This window comes from Phyllobates terribilis, unplaced genomic scaffold (genome assembly GCF_046119375.1).
Source record: "Phyllobates terribilis strain yellow unplaced genomic scaffold, ASM4611937v1 Scaffold_5__5_contigs__length_657084704, whole genome shotgun sequence".
Classification (NCBI taxonomy): domain Eukaryota; kingdom Metazoa; phylum Chordata; class Amphibia; order Anura; family Dendrobatidae; genus Phyllobates; species Phyllobates terribilis.
The window spans coordinates 72,980,117-73,004,976 of NW_027362765.1; the positions used below are offsets into that span (position 1 = coordinate 72,980,117).

Consider the following 24,860-nt stretch of genomic DNA (forward strand, 5'->3'; position numbering starts at 1 on the left):
CAGTCTCTGCTGATACTCCTGCATGCGTGCATCCCTTTCTATGGCAGGAATAATTTCGGCAAATTTACTTTTGTACCGGGGATCTAACAGTGTGGCAACCCAGTAGTCAGGATTATTTCTAATTCTCACAATTCGAGGGTCATGTTGCAGGTAGTGCAGCAAGAAGGCACTCATGTGTGTTGCGCATCCAGGAGCACCAAGTCCCTGTTGTGTTGGTGGCGAGGTAACAATCATGCTTCCTTCCTCTGTCCTCTCCCCCCAACCTCGCACAACAGAAATGTGATCAAGGTCTCCCTCATCTGATGAGTCTTCCATCAGTTCGTCCTCCACTTCTTCCTGGGCTCCTGCACCTTCCTCACTAGTTTGGCTGCTACCATGCGCCCTGGTAAAACCATCTCCCCCACCCTCACATGCCTGCCGCCTTGGTGCTGCCGACCGTCTGGACCTTGCAGATGTTAGCCCTTCCGCATACAACTCCTCCTCCTCTACTTCCTCCACCTCCTCTTGTGCCACCACCTGACTCCGAATTCTGTTTAACATGTGCTCCAGCATGTAAATCACCGGAATAGTCATGCTGATAATGGCATCGTCAGCACTAAACATCTTCGTCGCCATTTCAAAACTGTGCAGAAGGGTGCATAGGTCCCTGATCTGAGACCACTCCTCCAGCGTGATTTGCCCCACCTCTGGATCTCGTTGGCCCAGGCTATACGTCAGAACGTATTGCACCAGGGCTTGTCGGTGCTGCCACAGTCGCTGCAACATGTGCAGAGTTGAATTCCACCGGGTAGGCACATCGCATTTTAGCCGGTGAAGTGGCAGGCCCAACGACTTCTGTAGAGATGTAAGTCGCTGAGCTGCGGGATGCGAACGGCGGAAGTGAGCACACAGCGACCGTGCCCTCTGCAGAAGGCCATCTAGTCTGGGATAGTGGGCTAAAAATTGCTGGACAACCAGGTTCAACACGTGAGCCATACAAGGCACGTGTGTGACATTGCCCCGGCGAAGGGCCGCACCCAGGTTTGCAGCATTGTCGCACACGGCCTTCCCTGGTTTCAGGTCCAGTGGAGACAACCATTCATGAAATTGGTTCTCCAGAGCTGACCACAACTCCTCAGCTGTGTGACTCACATTTCCCAGACATTTCAAAGTAAAAACCGCCTGATGACGTTGAGCCCTACTGCCAGCATAGTAAGGAGGTGTGCAGGATCCCTTCTGCGCAGTTAGAAAGCTTGTGGCATGACCAGACAGGCTTTGGGTGCAGGTGGAAGACCGAGAGGAGGTTGAGGAGGCAGAAGCAGTGGAGGAACTTTGACATAAAGAGGATTGACGCACAACTCGTGGGGACGGCAAGACTTGGACAGCAGCCCCTTGTCCTGCTGTCACCATAGTTACCCAGTGCCCAGTCAGCGACATGTAACGCCCCTGTCCATGCCTACTCGTCCAAGTGTCTGTGGTGAAATGCACCCTGTCACACACAGAGTTTCTCAAAGAAGCGGTGATGTTGTGTGCGACATGCTGGTGGAGCGCAGGCACACCTTTCTTTGAGAAGTAGTGCCGACTGGGCATCTGGTACTGGGGCACTGCGACGGACATAAGGTCTCGAAAATCCTCTGTGTCCACCAGGCGGAAAGGCAGCATTTCTGTAGCCAAGAGCTTGCAGATGGTGAAATTCAACCTCTTAGCTTTCTCATGGCTAGGAGGAAATGGTCTTTTACTTGTCCACATCTGAGGGACCGAGGGCTGGCTATTGTGCTTAGACGGGGTTGATAAGGGTGTCCCTGGCAAACTGCCGGTCTGTGAGGAAGATGCAGGCGGACATGTTAGGTTGCCTTGATCCAAAGGTGGTGCTATCGATGTCGGACAGCGCTCAACACCAGCTGGTGTTACCACCTCCAAAGAAAATGATGACCTGCCAATCACGCTGGCTGTTGCGGGTAAAGAGGTGGCAGGTGTGCGCCCCAAAACAGGTGTGACTGCTGTCCCCCCAGTCACAGAGGATGAAGAGGCCGCGGATGCACAAGATATGGCAGACGGTGGTTGGCCCGGCCGGCTAGGCCGCATTGTAGCACACTGAGCTTCCCACTGCAACTTATGCTTCATGTCCATGTGCCGGTTCATGCATGAAGTACTCAAACTATGTATTTTTTGGCCTCTACTTAGCTTTTGCTGACAAATGTTACAGATAACACGAGTTGGGTCATCTTTATCGATCTGAAAAAATGCCCAGGCTATGCAAGGCTTAGCACCCATGCGACCTGAAGAGCCACCACGACTTGTGGTGAGAGGCAGAGTTGTGTTTGAGGATGCAGTTGTTGACGTGCTTCCAGTACTACGTTTCTGTCCAGGAAGGCGCAACCTGACCTCGTCGTCACTAGCATCTTCCTCCACCTCCTCTGCTGACCTCATCTCTTGGCTGACTGTGGGTTGACAGTAAGTGGGATCTCCAACCTCATCATCATCACCCTGTGCGTTATCACACCCGTCGTCCTCAGAGCCAACCTGTTCCTGCCCTGACAAAAAACTAAAGTTGTCGCTCCAATCAGGTATTTGAGTCTCATCATCGTCTTCCTCATTGTCTCCACCAACAGGAGTTACAGTTTGGGAATGAGGGTCTACATTATGGTCAGAACCTTCTGCGTCTGGTCCTGGATCCGACTCATAAAGATTCTGGGCATCAGTGCAGATCATTTCCTCGTCTGGATTCACAGAAGCGCTGGAGTCGACCTCTGAATCCCAGGCTATAGTATGAGTAAACAGCTCTGCAGACTCAACCATCCGTTCTACCTCATACTCAGACGGGCAGCTGGAGATTTGGGAGCTGTGAGGAAGCAAGTGCGATTGGGGTGACACCTTTGAGGACTGGAGTATTTGTGATGTTGAAGTTGATGTGGAGGAGAGCCCACTTAAAGGAGCACTTGATATCCGTTGAAGCACCTGCTGTTTTTGTGCCTCATCTGGAATTTGTAGCGATTGGCGTGGCCGTAAGAAAGGGATCTTATCACATTGTCCGCTAAAAGAAGTAGACATTTTAGTTTGGCTGGAAGATGGTCTTTCTTCTGCAGATGTTACTATTGCTTTAACACCTACCCCACGGACACAACCTTTTTTCCCCTTCCCAACACGCCTATTCCCCTTTCCACCAGCAGCAGGCCTTTTTCCACTCATTTTGGTGGTTAACTAATTCACAACTCTGGAGTTGTTTGCACAAAAAAACAATGGATGGGAACCGAGCAGAGCTGAGTGGCCAAACTGTGGTATTAGGCCAAAACTATTGGCTGGGTTAGATGGAGAAAAAAATTATATTCGATTTGCAACCTGATGGAGGTCAGTATAGATGGACTAATAGAACAAGTCCCACACACAGCTAGAAGCCCAAATATTTTTTCAGAGGTAGATGCAGAAAAAAATTATATTCAGTTTGCAACCTGATGGAGGTCAGTATAGATGGACTAATAGAGAAAGTCCCACACACTGCTAGAAGGCCAAATATTTTTTCAGAGCTAGATGCAGACAAAAAATTATTTTGAATTTGCAACCTGATGGAGGTCAGTATAGGTGGACTAATAGAACAAGTCCCACACACTGCTAGAAGGCCAAATATTTTTTCAGAGCTAGATGCAGAAAAAAATTATATTCAGTTTGCAACCTGATGGAGGTCAGTATAGATGGACTAATAGAACAAGTCCCACACACAGCTAGAAGCCCAAATATTTTTTCAGAGGTAGATGCAGAAAAAAATGATATTCAGTTTGCAACCTGATGGAGGTCTGTATAGATGGATTAATAGAACAAGTCCCACACAGCTAGAAGCCCAATATTTTTTCAGAGGTAGATGCAGAAAAAAAATTATTTTTAATTTGCAACCTGATGGAGGTCAGTATAGATGGACTAATAGAGAAAGTCCCACACACTACTAGAAGGCCAAATATTTTTTCAGAGCTAGATGCAGAAAAAAATTATATTCAGTTTGCAACCTGATGGAGGTCAGTATAGATGGACTAATAGAACAAGTCCCACACACAGCTAGAAGCCCAAATATTTTTTCAGAGGTAGATGCAGATAAAAATTATTTTTAATTTGCAACCTGATGGAGGTCAGTATAGATGGACTAATAGAGAAAGTCCCACACACTGCTAGAAGGCCAAATATTTTTTCAGAGCTAGATGCAGATAAAAATTATTTTTAATTTGCAACCTGATGGAGGTCAGTATAGATGGACTAATAGAGAAAGTCCCACGCACTGCTAGAAGGCCAAATATTTTTTCAGAGCTAGATGCAGAAAAAAATTATATTCAGTTTGCAACCTGATGGAGGTCAGTATAGATGGACTAATAGAACAAGTCCCACACACAGCTAGAAGCCCAAATATTTTTTCAGAGGTAGATGCAGATAAAAATTATTTTTAATTTGCAACCTGATGGAGGTCAGTATAGATGGACTAATAGAGAAAGTCCCACACACTGCTAGAAGGCCAAATATTTTTTCAGAGCTAGATGCAGATAAAAATTATTTTTAATTTGCAACCTGATGGAGGTCAGTATAGATGGACTAATAGAGAAAGTCCCACTCACTGCTAGAAGGCCAAATATTTTTTCAGAGCTAGATGCAGAAAAAAATTATATTCAGTTTGCAACCTGATGGAGGTCTGTATAGATGGATTAATAGAACAAGTCCCACACACAGCTAGAAGCCCAATATTTTTTCAGAGGTAGATGCAGAAAAAAAATATATTCAGTTTGCAACCTGATGGAGGTCTGTATAGATGGATTAATAGAACAAGTCCCACACACAGCTAGAAGCCCAATATTTTTTCAGAGGTAGATGCAGAAAAAAAATATATTCAGTTTGCAACCTGATGGAGGTCAGTATAGATGGACTAATACAGAAAGTCCCACACACTGCTAGAAGGCCAAATATTTTTTCAGAGCTAGATGCAGAAAAAAATTATATTCAGTTTGCAACCTGATGGAGGTCAGTATAGATGGAGTAATAGAACAAGTCCCACACACAGCTAGAAGCCCAAATATTTTTTCAGAGGTAGATGCAGATAAAAATTATATTCAGTTTGCAACCTGATGGAGGTCAGTATAGATGGACTAATAGAACAAGTCCCACACACTGCTAAAAGCCCAAATATTTTTTCAGAGCTAGATGCAGAAAAAAATTATATTCAATTTGCAACCTGATGGAGGTCAGTATAGATGGACTAATAGAATGATGCTATGCCCAAAAGATTTTACTTCACTAGGTGCAGTAAAAAAATTGGTATTCTATAAACAGGTGGTATATCTTGCAACACAGATAGGCTACTCCACTGACTAACACACTCTGCAATAGGCCAAAAAGGATTAGCTTTGCTAGATTCAGCCAAATGCTGTGAAAAAAACTTGCACAGCACTGGCACAGACCTGCCTGGCAAAAACTGATAGGAACTGATGTAACCTAGTCCTGAAAAGGACTGCAATTACAATTAGTCTTTTCTCCCAACCTATCTATTTAAGAGCACAGACCTGCCTGATAAAAGTCGTAGGAAATGCTGTAACCTAGTCCTTAAAAGGACTGCAATCACAACTATTCCCTACTCCCAAGCTATCTGTAGATTTGTGCGAAAATTGGCTTGAAATTAACAAGGTATAGCGCACACAGCAACAGCAGTGCCGTCTAACACGCAGCTGCAGCAGTGAGAAAATGGTGGCGACGGGGAAAATGGCTTGGTCTTATTGGGCAAGGATATGTGACATACACTGCCAATGACACATGCCCTTGCTTGTGTGAAAAACAGCAGTTCGCTCCGTGTGTGCGCTGCTGATAGGCTGACAGATTGCACCTCCCCACTGTAAATGCGGGAAAGAGAAAAAAAAAAATGGAGATCTTCATTGTTCCTGCAGAGATCCATCCCCTGCCCCTCCCCCCGCCCCGCTGTACACTCAAACTGCGTATTAACATTAATTTTCATCATTACTGAGAAAAAATCCAGTTATGATTTTGGTGCACGAACAGTTATCGAACATAACCTCGAACAGCCGAATTTTTCTCAAATTGTTCGTGTTCGCCGAACGGCTCGAACACCGCCCAAAACAGCTCGAATTTGAGATTGGCGAACAGTTCGAGTAGAACAACGCTCATCTCTACCCCTGATATGGAAGGCAGAAACATTACTAGTGAGCCACAGGCTGCACTGCTATGTACACAATACATTTCTCAGCCTGAAAACATTCTTCTTAACAAGCAAAATATTCTGGTATATAAATTTACATTTTTAGAAGGGTTCATCATGCAGAACTACGTTTTCCATTCTTAAAATGACACATTTCAGAATCCAGACTGACCTCATAATAAATGGGATCACTCTGCTTCTGATTGCATTGGTTGTACAACACATCAGTTTTGGACATGAATCCCGTTTGTCCTAAAATGAAACAGACAAACACAAATGTTAATGTAACCTAAGACTGACCGCCAAAAAAAGGAGAGAAGTCCCATTTTTTGTAGATCATGCTTCCCGCTCTAGTGAATGTACCTGTGAAAAAACCTGGTAATACTCAGATGTCATCCGTGTTATCATCTCAGTGCTGTCCATTCGTCACTGAGCAATTGATCTGATTGATGCCTAAGTCTATATTCTCATTCTGAAGGGCACTCTGTCTGGGGGTTACATCTCTATACATGAAAACAGTATACAAATGTTCATCTGATGTGTCCATTATCCCCTTTTGAACGCGCTCATTTTAAGTCTTTATTACAAAGCTATTTTTTTTATTTATTTATTTTTCATTTTTAATTGTCCCATTGTAAGAGCCTTGGTATTTTTGTTTCTTTGTCATCATAACAGCTTGAGAAGTTTTGTTTTTTTTCAGGACGAGTTGTATTTGTCAGTGACAGAATTTAGCCGTATAACTTTTAACCAACTTTTATTAACTCTTTATATGGAGAAATAAAACAGTTAGTTGTTTTTTAATGTTTTTAAAGGGGTTGTCCACTACTTTTACATTGATGCCCTATCCACAAGCGGCACCCTCGCCGATCAGCTGTTATTGGTGGCGGCGGCCGCCGGAAGTGCTCACCTGCGGGGCTCCGCCGTTAAGTGGTAGTGGCCGTCGCGGTGTACTGCAGATCCGCCTCCCACTCACAGAGCCTTGCAGGTGAGCACTTCCGAATAACAGCTGATCATACATCTGAACAACAGCTGATCATACATTGATGCCCTATCCTATGGATAGGGCATCAATGTAAAAGTAGTGGACAGCCCCTTTAATTTTATGCTGTTCACGTGCTGCACATATAAGGCATTGTCTTTATTCTGTAAGTCAGCACCATTATTGTTTTATTTATTTTTATTACTTTTGTACAGAAAATCAATTTTTTTTTGTGTCGCCATATTCTGTGAGATAGACGTTATAGAATTTTCAGCGGCGAAGTATGATGCCTTATTTTTTGTGTGATAAGTTGTAGTTGTCAGTGGTGCCATTTTCTGGTACATATGAAATTTTAAGCACGTTGTATTACAATTTCTTGGACGTACAATGTACAAATGAAACAGCAATTCTAAAATTGGTACTACAGCGGGATAAGCTGTTGTTTTCACTGGTGTGATTTGATAACTTTTTATTTCAGTTTTTGAGAGACTATATGAGCAAAATTTAGCAATTCTGTTATTGTTTCCTTTCGCCACCACCATGTATAAAAGAATATAAAGGACTTGTATGCACTGCTTACTTACATAAAAAAAGAACAAAACCATACACTTGCCAAAACCATGACGGCTTATAAATCATCTCCTCTGCCCTGCTCTGTACTAGATTACATACCCTTCCTGACAGCTATATGAGATGGACACCATCTAATAGCACTGACGTACAGGCCTCTTTTTGAGTCTCCATTGAACATGTAACTTGTAATTATTGGTGAAAAGCTAAGTGAAATATGACCCTATGGAGAAGACGAATCCAAGAGAAAAGTGAAAAATTGAAACAGCACAACTTGGTAGGCTAACACCATAATCTAATGGTCCCTGCTATGTGGTCAACTTTCTTAGTCAATTGATAACTAATTTGCATTACAATTTGTATGAAAATGTTTTTAAGTATATAATATTGATAGGATTTAAATGCAGTGTTATTGAAAAATAATAAAATGAGTTTTATTTTTGACAGATGACTGTACCAGGAGTTCAGAGGGACATCTGATATTTTCAGATTTTGCAGCAGATGATCATATTATTGTACCAGATATATGTGAAGAACATGGCAATATTTCAGATACACCTCAATCCCTCCTCAGAAAAAATCTGTCATCTGATAATTTTCATCAGGTCCTTTCTTCATCTTCATCAAAGACCAATACGCATAATTTATGTCATAGAAGGACTGTTGAACATGAAATGGCTCTTGATGCGGAGAAACCATTTTCATGCTTAGAATGTGGGAAATGTTTTACAGAGAAAAACTACATTGTTACACATCAGAGAAGTCACACAGGGGAGAAGCCATTTTCGTGTTCAGAATGTGGGAAATGTTTTAGTCAGAAATCACATCTTGTTACACATCAGAGAACTCACACAGGGGAGAAACCATATTCATGTTTAGAATGTGGGAAATGTTTTAATCAGAAATCACATCTTGTTACACATCAGAGAATTCACACAGGGGAGAAGGGATTTCCATGTTCAGAATGTGGGAAATGTTATAGCGAGAAATCCAAACTTGTTATACATCAAAGAATTCACACAGGGGAGAAGCCATTTTTATGTTCAGAATGTGGGAAATGTTTTATAGAGAAATCACATCTTGTTGTACATCAGAGAATTCACACAGAGGAGAAACCGTATTCATGTTCAGAATGTGGGAAATGTTTTAATGGGAAATCAGATCTTGGTAGACATAAGAAAATTCACACAGGAGAGAAGCCATTTTCATGTTCAGAATGTGGGAAATGTTTTACAGAGAAAACAAATCTTGTTAGACATCAAAAGACACACACAGGGAAGTCATGATGTTTTTTTCCATTTTGTTGACAATGTGTAAGTAAAAAATGCAAGTTATAATGTAGTAAGGTGGTGCACGCATGTGGGGTGCATGCATGTGTCCTCTTAAGCAAAGTGTCCTCATCGCTAAGTGTCCAGCAGTTATTTCAACGGCAGTTAGTGAGGACAGGATTCAGTTAACCCAAATCCTGCCTATGCCAACTTCAATCACTCACCCACCTCACATCGAAACCCTCCTAACCTTATTAACATCAGATGTACTTCTTCATCTTCCTCTTTTTATTGTGCACTCTGGAATCCATGGTCTGAATGCAACAAGCTTCCTTTCCTGCACAACTACTTTCTGACCAACTCTCTAAATCTGCTGGTCCTCACTGAAACTTGCATTCAGGATTCTGAGACTGTCTCCATGGCCGCTATTTCTCATGGGAGCTTACATTTTTCCCATTCTCCGAGACTTGCAAACAGACTTGGTGGTGGAGTCGGCTTACTCCTGTCCCCACAATGCACTTTCCAAATCAACCCCAGTTCCATCACTCCCATTCCCTTCTTTTGAGGTACACACCGTCAGGCTTTTCCATCCCCTCTCCCTCAGAATAGCGGTCATATACAGTCCCCCAGGCTCACCCACCCAGTTCCTTGAACATTTTTCTGCCTAGCTACCGCATTAGTCTTTGTCCAGCTTTGTTTAATCCCCTACCTAGATAACTCCCTCTTTCCCTCTCTGACCACAACATTCTCTCCTTCGTACTCACAAATCCTCGCCCACCCCAGCACACTCCAGCTATTAAACATTTAGAAATCTACAAGCCGTTAACCCTCATACACTTACAGATTTCCCTACACTCATCACTGCCCCCAATCTCCTCTTTCTTCAGTCCTGATCTGTCTGTATATCACTACAGCGACACTCTCAGAAGCACCCTGGGCCAAGTAGCGCCCCTCACCCTCAGAACCTCCAAACACAAAGTAAAACAGCCCTGGCTCACACCGCAAATTCGATTTCACCAGCGATGCTCTGGAAGTGCTGAAAGCCTATTTAGGAAAACTCGCACACCAGAAAACTTTATCAACTATAAATTTAGGTTAAGAACCTATAGCTCTGCCCTTCACATCGCCAAACAGACCTACTTCACCACCCTGATCTCACTATCCAGCAACCCAAATAGACTCTTTAGAACTGAAGAGGGAGTGAAAGGTGTTAAAAGTGCAGGCCCCTACCACAGACATTTGTGCTGATGATCTGATCTCTTACTTTACAGAGAAAATAGAAAATATCCATCAGGATATCCGCTCCCAGCCAAAAAGTGACAGTGACTCCCATCCCTCCCCACATCTCCTCTGGCTCAGTTTCCACATTTGACACAGAAGAAGTCTTCAGGCTCCTCTCTTTTTCTCTACCTATTACATACACCTATCATTACTCCATTATTAAAAAAAAAACTCTTTTGACCCATCTTGCACAAATAACTACAGACCAGTCTCCAATGTCCACTTCATCTGTAAACTCTTGGAGCGCTTAGTCTACTCCTGCCTTACCCGTTACCTCTCCACTCACTCTCTTCTAGATCCATCACAGTCTGGCTTCCGCCCCCTACACTCCACAGAAACTGCACTCATCAAGGTGACCAATGACCTTTTGACAGCAAAACGTAATGGTGTCTACTCTCTGCTCATTCTTCTTGACCTCTCTGTGGCTTTCGACACTGTTGACCACCATCTCCCACTCTCTATGCTCCGCTCAATCGGCGTAAAGGACACTGCTCTCTCCTGGTTCTCCTCCTATCTTTCTGACCACCTCTTCAGTGTATCGTTCGCTGCCTCCACTTCTTCCCCTCTTCCTCTCACTATTGGGGTTCCACAGGGGTCAGTCCTTGGCCCTCTTCTATCATACACAGCCCCAATTGGACAGACTATCAGCAAATTTGGTTTCAGTACCATCTTTATGCTGATGACAAACATCTATACACTTCATCCCCTGACCTTACCCCGCTATACTACAGAACTCCAGTGACTGTAGTAGTTTCCAACATCGTGTGCGCTCTCTATCTGAAACTCAACCTTCCCAAAACTGAACTTCTTCTGCTCCCGCCGTCTACTTACCTCCTTACATCTGACATCTCGCTCTTCGTGTGTGGCACCGCAATAACGTCTAACCAGCAGGCTTGCTGTCTGGGTGTTATGTTTGACACCAATCTTTCCTTCACCTCCTATATACAATTTTTTTGACCGCTCTTGTCACATTTCTAGAATCCACCCCTTTCTCCCCATGGAAACAACAAAAGCCCTCACTGTTGCCCTGATCGACTCTTGCCTTGACTACTGTAATTCGCTAATAATTGGCCTCCCCCTCACTCGACTTTCACCTCTCCAGTCCATCCTTAATGCAGCAGCCAGGGTTATTTGTCTGGTCAATTGTTACTCAGAAGCTTCATGCTCTATGCACTGGTGCCCATACTTTATAGGGTCCAATTTAAATAGCATGTTCTCACCCACAAAGCTCTCCACAGTGCAGCACCCCCCTACATCTCCCTTATTTCTGTTAATTGGCCTACCTGTTCTCTACACTCCGCAAGTTATTTTCAACTAACATCCGCACTAATCTGTACTTCCTACTCCCGACTCCAAGACTTCTACCGAGTTGCACCTATTCTTTGGAATGCTCTACCCCAAGAAATTAGGATGAACCACCACTTACACAGTTTTAGGAGCTCCTTAAAAACACATCTGTTTAAGGCGGCCTATCACGTTCCCTTATTGAAGTCTTTTTTATATATAGCCCATTCACTATTTCTCTGCACTCCACTACACCCAAAAGCACTGCAAATATTGGCTGGTGACAAGCTCATGCAGCCTTTATCTATTACCCATTCCTTCAAGATTTCTGGACCATCATTGTAAGTAAGCACCTGTACTTTGTCACCCCCACCTCATTGTAGACTGTAAGCTCTTATGAGCAGGGTCATCATTATTTTTGGTTTAATTATTGTATTATCTTTATGTTACTTTTGACTGTGGTATATGAACCTCTGAATTGTAAAGCGCTACACATCTACAAGAAAAAAGGAAAACAATTTAGAGCCATATTTATTAGAAAATGTATACAATTACCAATGATTATTTGTTATTGAAAAGTAAGTAGTATCCATAAAATACACCTATGTATGAATCATATACATATACAATATTTAACATTTACATAAACAAAACAAAACCAGTCCATCTGTCAAATATACGCTGCTCAAAAAAATAAAGGGAACACTTAAACAATACAATGTGACTTCAAGTCTATAACACTTCTGTGAAATCTACCTGTCCAGTTATGAAGCAACACTGCTGTTGTGCAAATGGAACAGACAACTGGTAGAAATGATAGGCAATTAGCAAGATACCCCCTATAAAGGAGTGTTTCTGCAGGTGGTGACCACAGACCATTTCTCTGTTCTCATCCTTTTTGGCTGTTGTTTTGGTCACTTTTTCATTATGCCATTGCTCTCTCCCCTAGAGGTACAGTAGCATGGGGCGGTGTCTACAGTACAACCCACAGAAGTTGCTCCAATAGTGCAATTCATCCAGGATGGCACATCAATGCGAGCTGTGGCAAGAAGGGTAGCTGTGTCTGTCAGCACAGTGTCCAGAGCATGGAGCAGATACCAGGAGATGTGGAGGGAGCCATAGGAGGGCAACAACCCAGCAGCAGGACCGTTACCTCCTCCTTTGTGCAAGGAGGAATAGGAGGAGCACTGCCAGAGCCCTGCAAAATGACCTCCAGCAGGCCACAAATGTGCATGTGTCTGCACAAACGGTTAGAAGCCGACTCCATGAGGGTGGTATGAGGGCCCGATGTCCACAGATGGGGGTTGTTCTCACAGCCCAACACCGTGCAGGACGCTTGGCATTTGCCACAGAACACCAGGATTGGCAAAGTCGCCACTGGCGCCCTGTGCTCTTCACACATGAAAGCAGGTTCACACTGAGCACGTGACAGAGTCTGGAGACGCCGTGGAGAGCGATCTGCTGCCTGCAACATCCTTCAGCATGACCGGTTTGGCAGTGGGTCAGTAATGGTGTGGGGTGGCATTTCTTTCCAGGGCCACACAGCCCTCCATGTGCTCGCCAGAGGTAGCCTGACTGCCATTAGGTACCAAGATGAGATCCTCAGACCCCTTGTGAGACCATATGCTGGTGTGGTTGGCCCTGGGTTCCTCCTAATGCAGGACAATGCCAGACCTCATGTGGCTGGAGTGTGTCCGCAGTTCCTGCAAGATGAAGGCATTGAAGCTATGGACTGGCCCGCCCGTTCCCTAGACCTGAATCAGATTGAGCACATCTGGGACATCATGTCTCGCTCCATCCACCAACATCACGTTGCAACACAGACTATCCAGGAGTTGGCGGATGCTTTAGTCCAGGTCTGGTAGGAGATCCCACAGGAGACCATCCGCAACCTCATCAGGAGCATGCCCAGGCGTTGTAGGGAGGTCATACAGGCACGTGGAGGCCACACGCAATACTGAGCCTCATTTTGACTTGTTTTAAGGACATTACATCAAAGTTGGATCAGCCTGTAGTGTGTTTTTCCACTTTAATTTTGGGGGTGACTCCAAATCCAGGCCTCCATTGGTTAATAAATTTGATTTCCATTGATGATTTTTGTGTGATTTTGTTGTCAGCACATTCCACTTTGTACAGAACAAAGTATTCAATGAGAATATTTCATTCATTCACATCTGGGACGTGTTATTTGAGTGTTCCCTTTATTTTTTGAGCAGTGTATATATGATAAACCAAGGAGGATGTTAACGATAATTCTTATAAAAAAAATATAGTGGTTTTTTTTGATTATCTTCGTAAACTAATATTAAAGAAAAATGTAGAATATGTGTAGAAGAAAATAGTCCATTTATCCATAGTAAGTCCACTAAATTGGTTGAAGGTAGTATCTCATTCATCTTTTCTCCATATCCTCAATGGAAGGCTTGACTCCATTTTGTGTCCATGAAAGTCAGAGTCCAAGTGCAGCAGAGGTCTTGTGGTAGCTCCCAAGTCCACTCCCTCCGAGACCCCGTGTGTGATGTAATAATATAAATAAATTCCACTCAGCACCTGGTGAGTCCATCTATGGCATTCTGAGCTTATAGTATGACGTTACCGAAACTAAGAGTACAGAAATATTACATGTATGTCAGCAGAACCTTTTACTATGGGTGAAGCAATGTACTGGTATTGGAAACTAATAATTTGATATGACTTAATATTTAACATGGTCCCATGGTGCCTATATAATAAAAGATATGTATTTGTAAATGTTTCGGCTGATCGGAGCATGTATATTGTCCCTTTTGTAAAAGACCATTTTTTGATGGTTCTCACAATGAGGTTTCACTGTGGTTCAAGCCTCATTCAGACAGGTGTAACTCAGTCTTATTTCATCATCTGTATTAAATGGACTCTCTCAGCACAGAATGACTAAGTCCCACCACTCGGTGCTTCATAGCAGGGATGATCATTTAAATACACCTTCCCACCTGTACGGTGTCCATTTTAAGACACGATCAGATATCAAAATCAAACATCAGAATGATGTCAGTTTGAGGCTAAATACCCTGTCTGAGAACTGATTTTGACAAGTGACTTTTACAACTGTAATAATAATAATAAAAAAAAGTCACTGTTCGCTGATGGGACTTGAACCCAAAGCTCTGTCTAGAAGCCAGTGCACTAACCATTGAGCTATAAACTCAGTTGAAGAAATCTAGGCATTCTATTTGGTTGTGATTTTCAGTGCAAACATGTCTGAAACTCATTGGGACCTTAACAAATACAGTACCTCCTCAAAGCCAAATTCAAATGATGTGTGAGTATGATGTGTGACTTTCTTCAAACATCAGAATCAGCATCACAATGACTTTTAGTCACCCTGAGTATTTGCATGATTGATCTCATAAGACAAGAAAGGCTACCAGTCTCTATCACTTAACCTGATAGCTCAATGGTAAAGCATCAGCCTCTGAAACTACAGTGAACATTTTGGGCTAATGGCCCCTTTCCCAGGCTAGTAATATCAGTCCGCAGCTGTCTGTTCAGCTGCTATGAGGAGGCAAGTTCCAGAATGGACCAGGGAAATGCAGTCGATGTTGTCTTCCCAGACTTTTCAAAAGATTTTGATACAGTGCCTCATAAAAATAAACCTCATAAAAAGTTGGTACATAAAATGAGAGCAATGGGACTAGGGGGAAATATGTGTAATTAGGTTAACAGCTGGCTCAGAGATAGGAAACAGAGGGTGGTTATTAATGGATCACACACTGATTGGATCATAGGGTACCTCAGGGGTCAGTAATAGGCCCTCTTCTTAACATTTCTAAATGAACTCTGAAAGGGCACACAGTAAAATTTCAATATTTGCAAATTATACTATCTTCTGCAAGGTAATTGACACAGAGGAGGATAATTTAATATTCCAGATGGATTTATGTAAGCTGGAAGCTTGAGATGATAAATGGTAATTTTAGTTTAATGTTGAAGAAGTTCATGCACTTGGGTGCAGGAAATAAAATGTACAATTATGTATTAAATGGTAAAACACTGGGTAAAATTGTCCCTGAAAAAGGTTTGTGCATATGGGTGGAGGGCAAACTCAATTTTAGAGAGCAGGGGCTCCAGTCGGTGATTAAAATAGTTGTAAATTCATGAATGATGAAAGAAATCAGTGGACAATGTTAGTGCTGCAGCCACTGTGTATAACATTTATGGGATGAGCTTTGTGTTAGGAAGTATATGGAAATTCTGCAGCCCCTCAATCTGGAGACGGAAGCTAGGTACGTACAGTGGTGGCCAAAAGTATTGGCACCCCTGCAATTCTGTCAGATAATACTCAGTTTCTTCCTGAAAATGATTGCAATCACAAATTCTTTGGTATTATTATCTTCATTTAATTTGTCTTCAATGAAAAAACACAAAAAAGAATTGTCCTAAAGCCAAATTGGAAATAATTCCACACCAAACCTAAAAAAGGGGGTGGACAAAAGTATTGGCACTGTTTGAAAAATCATGTGATGCTTCTCTAATTCGTGTAATTAACAACACCTGTAACTTACCTGTGGCACCTAACAGGTGTTGGCAATAACTAAATCACACTTGCAGCCAGTTAACATGGATTAAAGTTGACTCAACCTCTGTCCTGTGTCCTTGTGTGTACCACATTGAGCATGGAGGAAAGACAGAAGACCAAAGAACTGTCTGAGGACTTGAGAAACCAAATTGTGAGGAAGCATGAGCAATCTCAAGGATACAAGTCCATCTCCAAAGACCTGAATGTTCCTGTGTCTTCCTTGCGCAGTGTCATCAAGAAGTTTAAAGCCCATGGCACTGTGGCTAACCTCCCTAGATGTGGACGGAAAAGAAAAATTGACGAGAGATTTCAACGCAAGGTGATGGATAAAGAACCTCGAATAACATCCAAACAAGTTCCAGCTGCCCTGCAGTCCGAGGGTACAACAGTGTCAACCCGTACTATCCGTCGGCGTCTGAATGAAAAGGGACTGTAAGGGAGGATCCCCAGGAAGACCCCACTTCTTACCCCGAGACATAAAATAGCCAGGCTGGAGTTTGCCAAAACTTACCTGAGAAAGTCTAAAATGATCACGGCACTCCAGCTTTAGGAAAGGTAAATTCATCTTTATAAAACTTGATTTTGCTGAAGAAAAGAGCATTCTTTTAGAAGAGTGAAAATAGGTAGTGTCCAGAGATCCCTAAATATGTCACTCCATGGTCCAAATTTTGCGTATTGTGCCCATTTTTTTCTTCCATTAATCGGTGCATTTTTCCTGTATCTGATCAATGGACACAATTTATCTTATTCCCACGAAAAGGTACCATTCTGTCCCACATTGTATGAAGGTATGAGACAACATGAATAAGAATCAATGAAATTTGCCATCTCACACATTGACAAGCGTGTAAATATTCTGAACCATCAGGACACCTAACAATAATTTAACAAGTATGTTAGTCTGCAGGACATGCACATATGGTGTTAAAAAATCCAGTCTCCTCCAACCCTTTCAGCTGGCCATTCCATCTCCAAAATTGGTGCATTTTTCACACCAATATTTCCAATGATGTAAGTTATTTAACAAGACAGTGCCTGATGGTGCAGAAAACTGAATGCTTCGGGAGGCATATTAACTATATTGATCAAACCAAAAAGAAGATGAAGGCACCTTTGGAGGACTTGATCTTGCTGAGGAGATGGCCAATTTTTATGGGCTATTTGTGCAAATAGGTCTTGTTGAGAAATTCCCAAGTGTGTTTTTGAGAAGTCCAATTGTTGCAGATTGTGCCATTGTCTTTTTTATCCATTGATGGGACATTCTTCCATTGTCTCATCACGGCACTCCAGATTTAGGAAAGGTAAATTCATCTTTATAAAACTTGATTTTGCTGAAGAAAAGAGCATTCTTTTAGAAGAGTGCAAATAGGTAGTGTCCAGAGATTAATAAATATGTCACCCCATGGTCCAACTTTTGCGTATTGTGCCCATTTTTTTCTTCCATTAATCGGTGCATTTTTCCTGTATTTCATTAATGGACACAACTTATCTCCTTCCCACCAAAAGGTACCATTCTGTCCCACATTGTATGAAGGTATGAGACAACATGAAAAAGAATCGATGAAATTTGCCATCTCACAGATTGACAAGCATGTAAATATTCTGAACCATCAGGACGCCTAACAATAATTTAACAAGTATATTAGTCTGCAGGACATGCACACATGGTGTTAAAAAATCCAGCCTCCTCCAACCCCTTCAGCTGGCCATTCCATCTCCAAAATTGGTGCATTTTTCACAACAATATTTCTTATTATGTAGCTTATTTAACAATACAGTGCCTGATGGTGCAGAAAATTCAATGTTTTGGGAGGCATAATACCTACATTGATCAAACCAAAAAGAAGATTAAGGCACCTTTGGAGAACTTATCTTGCTGAGGAGATGGACATTTTTTATGGTCTAGTTGTGCAGATATGCATTGTTGAGAAATTCCCAAGTGTGTTGTTTCTCATATGTCCAGTTGTTGCAGATTGGGCCAACCTCCTTTTTATCCATTGATGGAACATTCTTCCATTATCTCATCACGGAACTCCAGCTTTAAGGAAGTTAAATTCATCTTTATAAAACTTGATCTTGGTGAAGAAAAGGCCATTATTTAGGAGAGTGCAAATAGGTAGTGTCCAGAAATCACTAAATATATCACACCACATTCCAACTTTTGCGCATTGTGACAATATTTTTTTCTTCCATTAATCGGTGCATTTTTCCTGTATCTGATCAATGGACACAATTTATCTTATTCCCACGAAAAGGTACCATTCTGTCCCACATTGTATGAAGGTATGAGACAACATGAATAAGAATCGATGAAAATTTCCATCTCACAGATTGACAAGCATGTAAATATTCTGAACCATCAGGACGCCTAACAATAATTTAACAACAAGTATGTTAGTCTGCAGGACATGCACACATAGTGTTAAAAAATCCAGCCTCCTCCAACCCTTTCAGCTGGCCATTCCATCTCCAAAATTGGTGCATTTTTCACACCAATATTTCCAATTATGTAAGTTATTTAACAAGACAGTGCCTGATGATGCAGAAAACTGAATGTTTCGGGAGGCATATTAACTACATTGATCAAACCAAAAAGAAGATGAAGGGACCTTTGGAGAACTTGATCTTGCTGAGGAGATGGCCAATTTTTATGGGCTTATTGTGCAAATAGGTCTTGTTGAGAAATTACCAAGTGTGTTTTTCAGACGTCCAATTGTTGCAGATTGTGCCATTGTCTTTTTTATCCATTGATGGGAAATTCTTCCATTGTCTCATCATGGCACTCCAGCTTTAGGGAAGGTAAATTAATCTTTATAAAACTTGATTTTGCTGAAGAAAAGAGCATTCTTTTAGAAGAGTGCAAATAGGTAGTGTCCAGAGATCAATAAATATGTCACTCCATGGTACAACTTTTGCGTATTGTGCCCATTTTTTTCTTCCATTAATCGGTGCATTTTTCCTGTATCTGATCAATGGACACAATTTATCTTCTTCCCACCAAAAGGTACCATTCTGTCCCACATTGTATGAAGGTATGAAACAACATGAATAAGAATCGATATATCGATATATATATACAGTACAGACCAAAAGTTTGGTCACACGTCATTTAAAGATTTTTCTGTATTTTCATGACTATGAAAATTGTACATTCACACTGAAGGCATCAAAACTATGAATTAACACATGTGGAATTATATACTTAACAAAACAGTGTGAAACAACTGAAAATATGTCTTATATTCTAGGCTCTTCAAAGTAGCCACCTTTTGCTTTGATGACTGCTTTGCACACTCTTGGCATTCTCTTGATGAGCTTCAAGAGGTAGTCACCGGAAATGGTTTTCACTTCACAGGTGTGCCCTATCAGGTTTAATAGTCCTACTGAATAGACTGTTAAAATTTGTATTATGGCAAGAAAAAAGCAGCTAAGTAAAGAAAAATGAGTGTCCATCATTACTTTAAGAAATGAAGGTCAGTCAGTCCGAAAAATTGGGCAAACTTTGAAAGTGTCCCCAAGTGCAGCTGCAAAAACCATCAAGCGCTACAAAGAAACTGGCTCACATGAGGACCGCCCCAGGAAAGGAAGACCAAGAGTCACCTCTGCTTCTGAGGATAAGTTTATTTGAGTCACCAGCCTCAGAAATCGCAGGTTAACAGCAGCTCAGATTAGAGACCAGGTCAATGCCACACAGAGTTCTAGCAGCAGACACATCTCTACAACAATTAAGAGGAGACTTTGTGCAGCAGGCCTTAATGGTAAAATAGCTGCTAGGAAACCACTGCTAAGGACAGGCAACAAGCAGAAGAGATTTGTTTGGGCTAAAGAACACAAGGAATGGACATTAGACCAGTGGAAATCTGTGCTTTGGTCTGATAAGTCCAAATTTGAGATCTTTGGTTCCAACCACCGTGTCTTTGTGCGACGCAGAAAAGGTGAACGGATGGACTCTACATGCCTGGTTCCCAACGTGAAGCATGGAGGAGGAGGCGTGATGGCGTGGGGGTGCTTTGCTGGTGACACTGTTGGGGATTTATTCAAAATTGAAGGCATACTGAACCAGCATGGCTACCACAGCATCTTGCAGCAGCATGCTATTCCATCTGGCTTGCGTTTAGTTGGACTATCATTTATTTTTCAACAGGACAATGACCCCAAACACACCTCCAGGCTGTGTAAGGGCTATTTGACCAAGAGAGAGAGTGATGGGGTGCTACACCAGATTACCTGGCTTCCACAGTCACCAGACCTGAACCCAATCGAGATGGTTTGGGGTGAGCTGGACCGCAGAGTGAAGGCAAAAGGGCCAACAAGTGCTAAGCATCTCTGGGAACTCCTTCAAGATTGTTGGAAGACAATTTCCGGTGACTACCTCTTGAAGCTCATCAAGAGAATGCCAAGAGTGTGCAAAGCAGTCATCAAAGCAAAAGGTGGCTACTTTGAAGAACCTAGAATATAAGACATATTTTCAGTTGTTTCACACTTTTTTGTTAAATATATAATTCCACATGTGTTAATTCATAGTTTTGATGCCTTCAGTGTGAATGTATAATTTTCACAGTCATGAAAATACAGAAAAATCTTTAAATGAGAAGGTGTGTCCAAACTTTTGGTCTGTACTGTACATATATGTTTGCAATCACACACGCGGCCTCACTCTGCACATGTTGTACACACACAGCTCTGCTCTTACACGTCATACACACACGGCTCTGCTACATACCCATCGTACACATAAGGCTCTGCTACATACCCATCGCACACACACGGCTCTGCTACATACCCATCGTACACACACGGCTCTGCTACATACCCATCGTACGCACACGGCTCTGCTACATACCCATCGTACACACACGGCTCTGCTACATACCCATCGCACACACACGGCTCTGCTACATACCCATCGTACGCACACGGCTCTGCTACATACCCATCGTACGCACACGGCTCTGCTACATACCCATCGTACACACACGGCTCTGCTACATACCCATCGTACACACACGGCTCTGCTACATACCCATCGCACACACACGGCTCTGCTACATACCCATCGTACGCACACGGCTCTGCTACATACCCATCGTACGCACACGGCTCTGCTACATACCCATCGTACGCACACGGCTCTGCTACATACACATCATACACACATGGCTCTGCTACAAATACATCATACACACACATCGTACTGTTATGCACACGCCCGGGCAGACTGGCATGAGCGTGATTAGTGATCCCACTGGACCATGAACCGAGGAGTGCCTGGAGGGGCGTGACTAAGTATCAACCCGTCCGACCAAGGTCGCATGGCGGCTCAATCGACTCCGTGAACCAGGGTGGAACCGAGCAGAGGGACCAGGTGCTACTCCAGGTCAGACCCCGGTCACAGCTGTTGACCCACACCGGGGAATGCAGGAACAGGCAGGTTAGGCTGGCATACAGACAGGTGGATACTGGCAGACACGGCTGGTATGCCGACAGGTAGGTACTGGCAGGCACGGCTGGTATGCAGACAGGTAGGTACTGGCAAGCACAGCTGATATGCAGACAGGTGGGTACTGGCTGGTAGGAACACAGGCAAGACAGGAACCAGTACAGACTAGGATACAGGAACAGGGCTGCAGGTGCGGTAAACAAGTAGAGCAGAGCAAAACCCGCAGGTGCGGTAGACAAGCAGAGCAGAGCAAAACCCGCAGATGCGGTAGTCAAGCAGAGCAGAGCAAAACCCGCAGATGCGGTAGACAAGTAGAGCAGAGCAAAACCCGCAGATGCGGTAGACAAGCAGAGCAGAGCAAAACCCGCAGATGCGGTAGACAAGCAGAGCAGAGAAAAACCTGCAGGTGCGGTAGACAAGCAGAGCAGAGCAAAACCCGCAGGTGCGGTAGACAAGCAGAGCAGAGCAAAACCCGCAGGTGCGGTAGACAAGCAGAGCAAAACCTGCAGGTGCGGTAGACAAGCAGAGCAGAGGAAAACCCGCAGATGCGGTAGACAAGCAGAGCAGAGCAAAACCCGCAGATGCGGTAGACAAGCAGAGCAGAGCAAAACCCACAGGTGCGGTAGACAAGCAGAGCAGAGCAAAACCCGCAGGTACGGTAGACAGGACAGGGCTCTGTTCACATGGAACAGACTGGAAAACACAAGAAGATAGCTGGAACACAGGAGTTAGATATGGAGGCAGGGAAACAGAATGAGCAGAACCAGATACACACAAGGTACTTGCAATGAAGTAGCGAGTGGACACAAAACTCACAAACAGAAGTACAGAGACAACGAGTTGGAGTTAGGTGCAGGTTCAGATACTGCAGGAAAAGGAGAAGGTACAGACATAGAGACAAACAAGTAACGGACTAGGATACTGTTCAGACAGGATCTGAACCAGGAACAAGATACAGGAACGAGCCTGGGAACTCAACCCCAGGGTGGCGGAAACTGACTAGAAGTCACAGGTACAGGTAACAGGCCTGGGTATACAGCCCCCAGGGTGGCAGAAACAGATTAGATACAGGACAGGACGTGGCAACTCAGATGCAAGGAACACACAGATGGAAAGTGTTGCTCAGGCGCCTCCTGCTGGGTGGAGGGGGTTTAAGTATCCAGTGACTCACAGCAATAGGCTGGGGACGCTTTAAGAATCAGAAAGTAACAGCGCCACCGCCCTAAACAATCAGACAAGAGACACAGCAGGTACTGGAGCAAAATGTGCAGCCTGGCCTGATAGGTAAGAGTGCGGTCTTGCATGGTGGGAGGTGGTAAGCCATGCCAGCACGCCGCCAGGGATGTTACACGTACACACAAGGCTCTACTACATACACATCGTACACACACAGCTCCGCTCCGTACACATCGTACACACACAGCTCTGCTACATCCACACTGTAAATCCCTCCTGACCCCACACATAAACTTCCCCTCATCCAGCACCATGACAACCAGCACAGCAGAGTCCTGCAGACACTGAGGCCCCCTGATCATGTGACCCCTGACTCCTCCCCTCCTGTGACCTCATCACAGGTCCTGTAAGCACAGAACAGCCATATATCCAGTGTGCGGCTCTGCAGGTGGAGGTATGTGGAGATTCCCCATTACTATTAACCCCCTCAGTGCTGAGCCTAGGTGTTTTGTTTTACTGCATTCCGAGATGCAGTTTCTGGTTTGACTTCTCATCCTTAGTAGTGTTTAGCGAGCACTAAAATGCTCGGGTGCTCAAAGCAACAAGCCCAATGTTAGTCTATGGGAGACCCGAGCATTTTTGCGGCGGCACCCCCGGCAGTCTGTAGAAAGCCTAAAAAGTGCCCAAAACGATAGTGACAGTGCTCAAAAGACATGGGGACAGCATGGGGATCGCCCCAGGAAGCATTTCTCACCCCCAGGTCACTGCTGTCAACATCGTGGTCAGAGGTATTAAGCCACTTTTACGGGCTCACAATAAAACGTTCAAAAACGAAACTGAAACGGTTTTCCTGTGAAATATGTTAAGGAACTTTCCAGGGTAAAGACTTGTGTATAAGGTAATATAAATAACCCCCCCAAAAAATACTCCTTCACACCTTGGGCTATGTTCACAAGTAGCATTTTTATGCGTTTTTGCACTTTTGTATTGCTTTCAACCGTGACAAATGCATTCACCGGGAAATGTCATTTTAACATTTTACAACCTTATCTGGCCATGTGCTGTGTGACACATGCATACAGTGCTGAAAAGATGTGGGAACAGCATGGGGAAGACCCCTGGAAGCATCTCTGACACCCAGGTCACTGCCTAAAAGTGTGCCCATCAGAAGTGATCCTTGCCGCATCAGAAGATGCAGACTTGCAACTATCCCCGTGCAAGTCCTTGTCCCAGTGCAGTGTTCAATTGTACCTCCCCCATTCCTTGCAATACAAGCGCAAGTATGCAGCCTGCCACCCACCCACCCCCAGGTTGCAATACCATACTGCTAGCTTGCTTGCACTTGAAATGGGGCCTTTTAGTTTGGAGGAGGCCGAAGCTAGCCACTACCTCATGGCTGCTTCGGCAGCGAGGTATCCATACTCAGTCTCCAGCCGCCCGGCGGCCGGGTGTCCACGCTCGGTGCCCAGCCGCAAGGGGGCGGCCGGGTGTCCATACTCGGTCCCCAGCCGCCCCGCGGCCGGGTGCCCACACACGGTCCCCAGCCGCCTGGGGGCAGCCGGGTGTCCATAAACGGTCCCCAGCCGCCCCTATTTCTCCTTGGAACATCCCCCCACACACTTTTCTTAGCCTGGCCTGGTTTAGGGCAGCATTGGACGAGCCCACCAGAGAACCAGACTCCTCCGGTGGACCCTGGCTTCTCCATCAGGGGAGTTGAGAGTGCCAAGGTGAGGAGCATGATGATGATGATAGAAGTTAGCATCTGCTTTGTTTTCTTGGAATGCAAGCGCATGTATGTAGTAGCGGCTAGGCCTGAGGTGGTCAGCGTTTTGGCGCATATCCTACCTCCTACGAAGATTGCTGGATGTTTTCCTGCTACTATCCCAGTTCTATGACTCCCACTAAAACAAAGTTTCAGGTGATGAATGATGGATGAGGTGGTGGCAAAAGAGAAAGAGCAGGAGGAACAGGGACCATTCACATCAATATCAGGCCAGTCAACCACACATGTCTAGTAGGATATGTTTCTGTACCAAAAGGAGAGGTTCGGCTACACAGTTATAAGGCATGCCGTGAGTGCAATGCCTACCAAAAATTTTGGGGCACTCCAATGCCCCTTGGAAGTGACATGGAGGTCAGAGGGC

The 24,860-nt window shown here is 43.9% G+C and overlaps 3 protein-coding genes across 3 annotated transcripts in view; all 3 read left to right on the forward strand.

Annotated features, from left to right (window-relative positions):
* LOC141270769 (uncharacterized) overlaps nt 1-14,160 on the forward strand; it is a 382,593-nt gene extending 368,433 nt beyond the window's left edge. Inside the window, exon 13 of the mRNA XM_073680882.1 lies at nt 8,398-14,160. Within this exon, the coding sequence (XP_073536983.1) occupies nt 8,398-8,995 (598 nt within the window). The 3' untranslated portion in view covers nt 8,996-14,160. The remainder of the gene's footprint in view (nt 1-8,397) is intronic.
* Nucleotides 1-24,860, forward strand: part of LOC141270752 (oocyte zinc finger protein XlCOF8.4-like) — a 101,526-nt gene that overhangs the window by 7,999 nt on the left and 68,667 nt on the right. The window lies entirely within an intron of this gene.
* Nucleotides 23,088-24,860, forward strand: part of LOC141270754 (gastrula zinc finger protein XlCGF66.1-like) — a 41,484-nt gene continuing 39,711 nt past the window's right edge. Inside the window, exon 1 of the mRNA XM_073680865.1 lies at nt 23,088-23,170. The gene's annotated coding sequence lies outside the window, so the exon portion shown is untranslated. The remainder of the gene's footprint in view (nt 23,171-24,860) is intronic.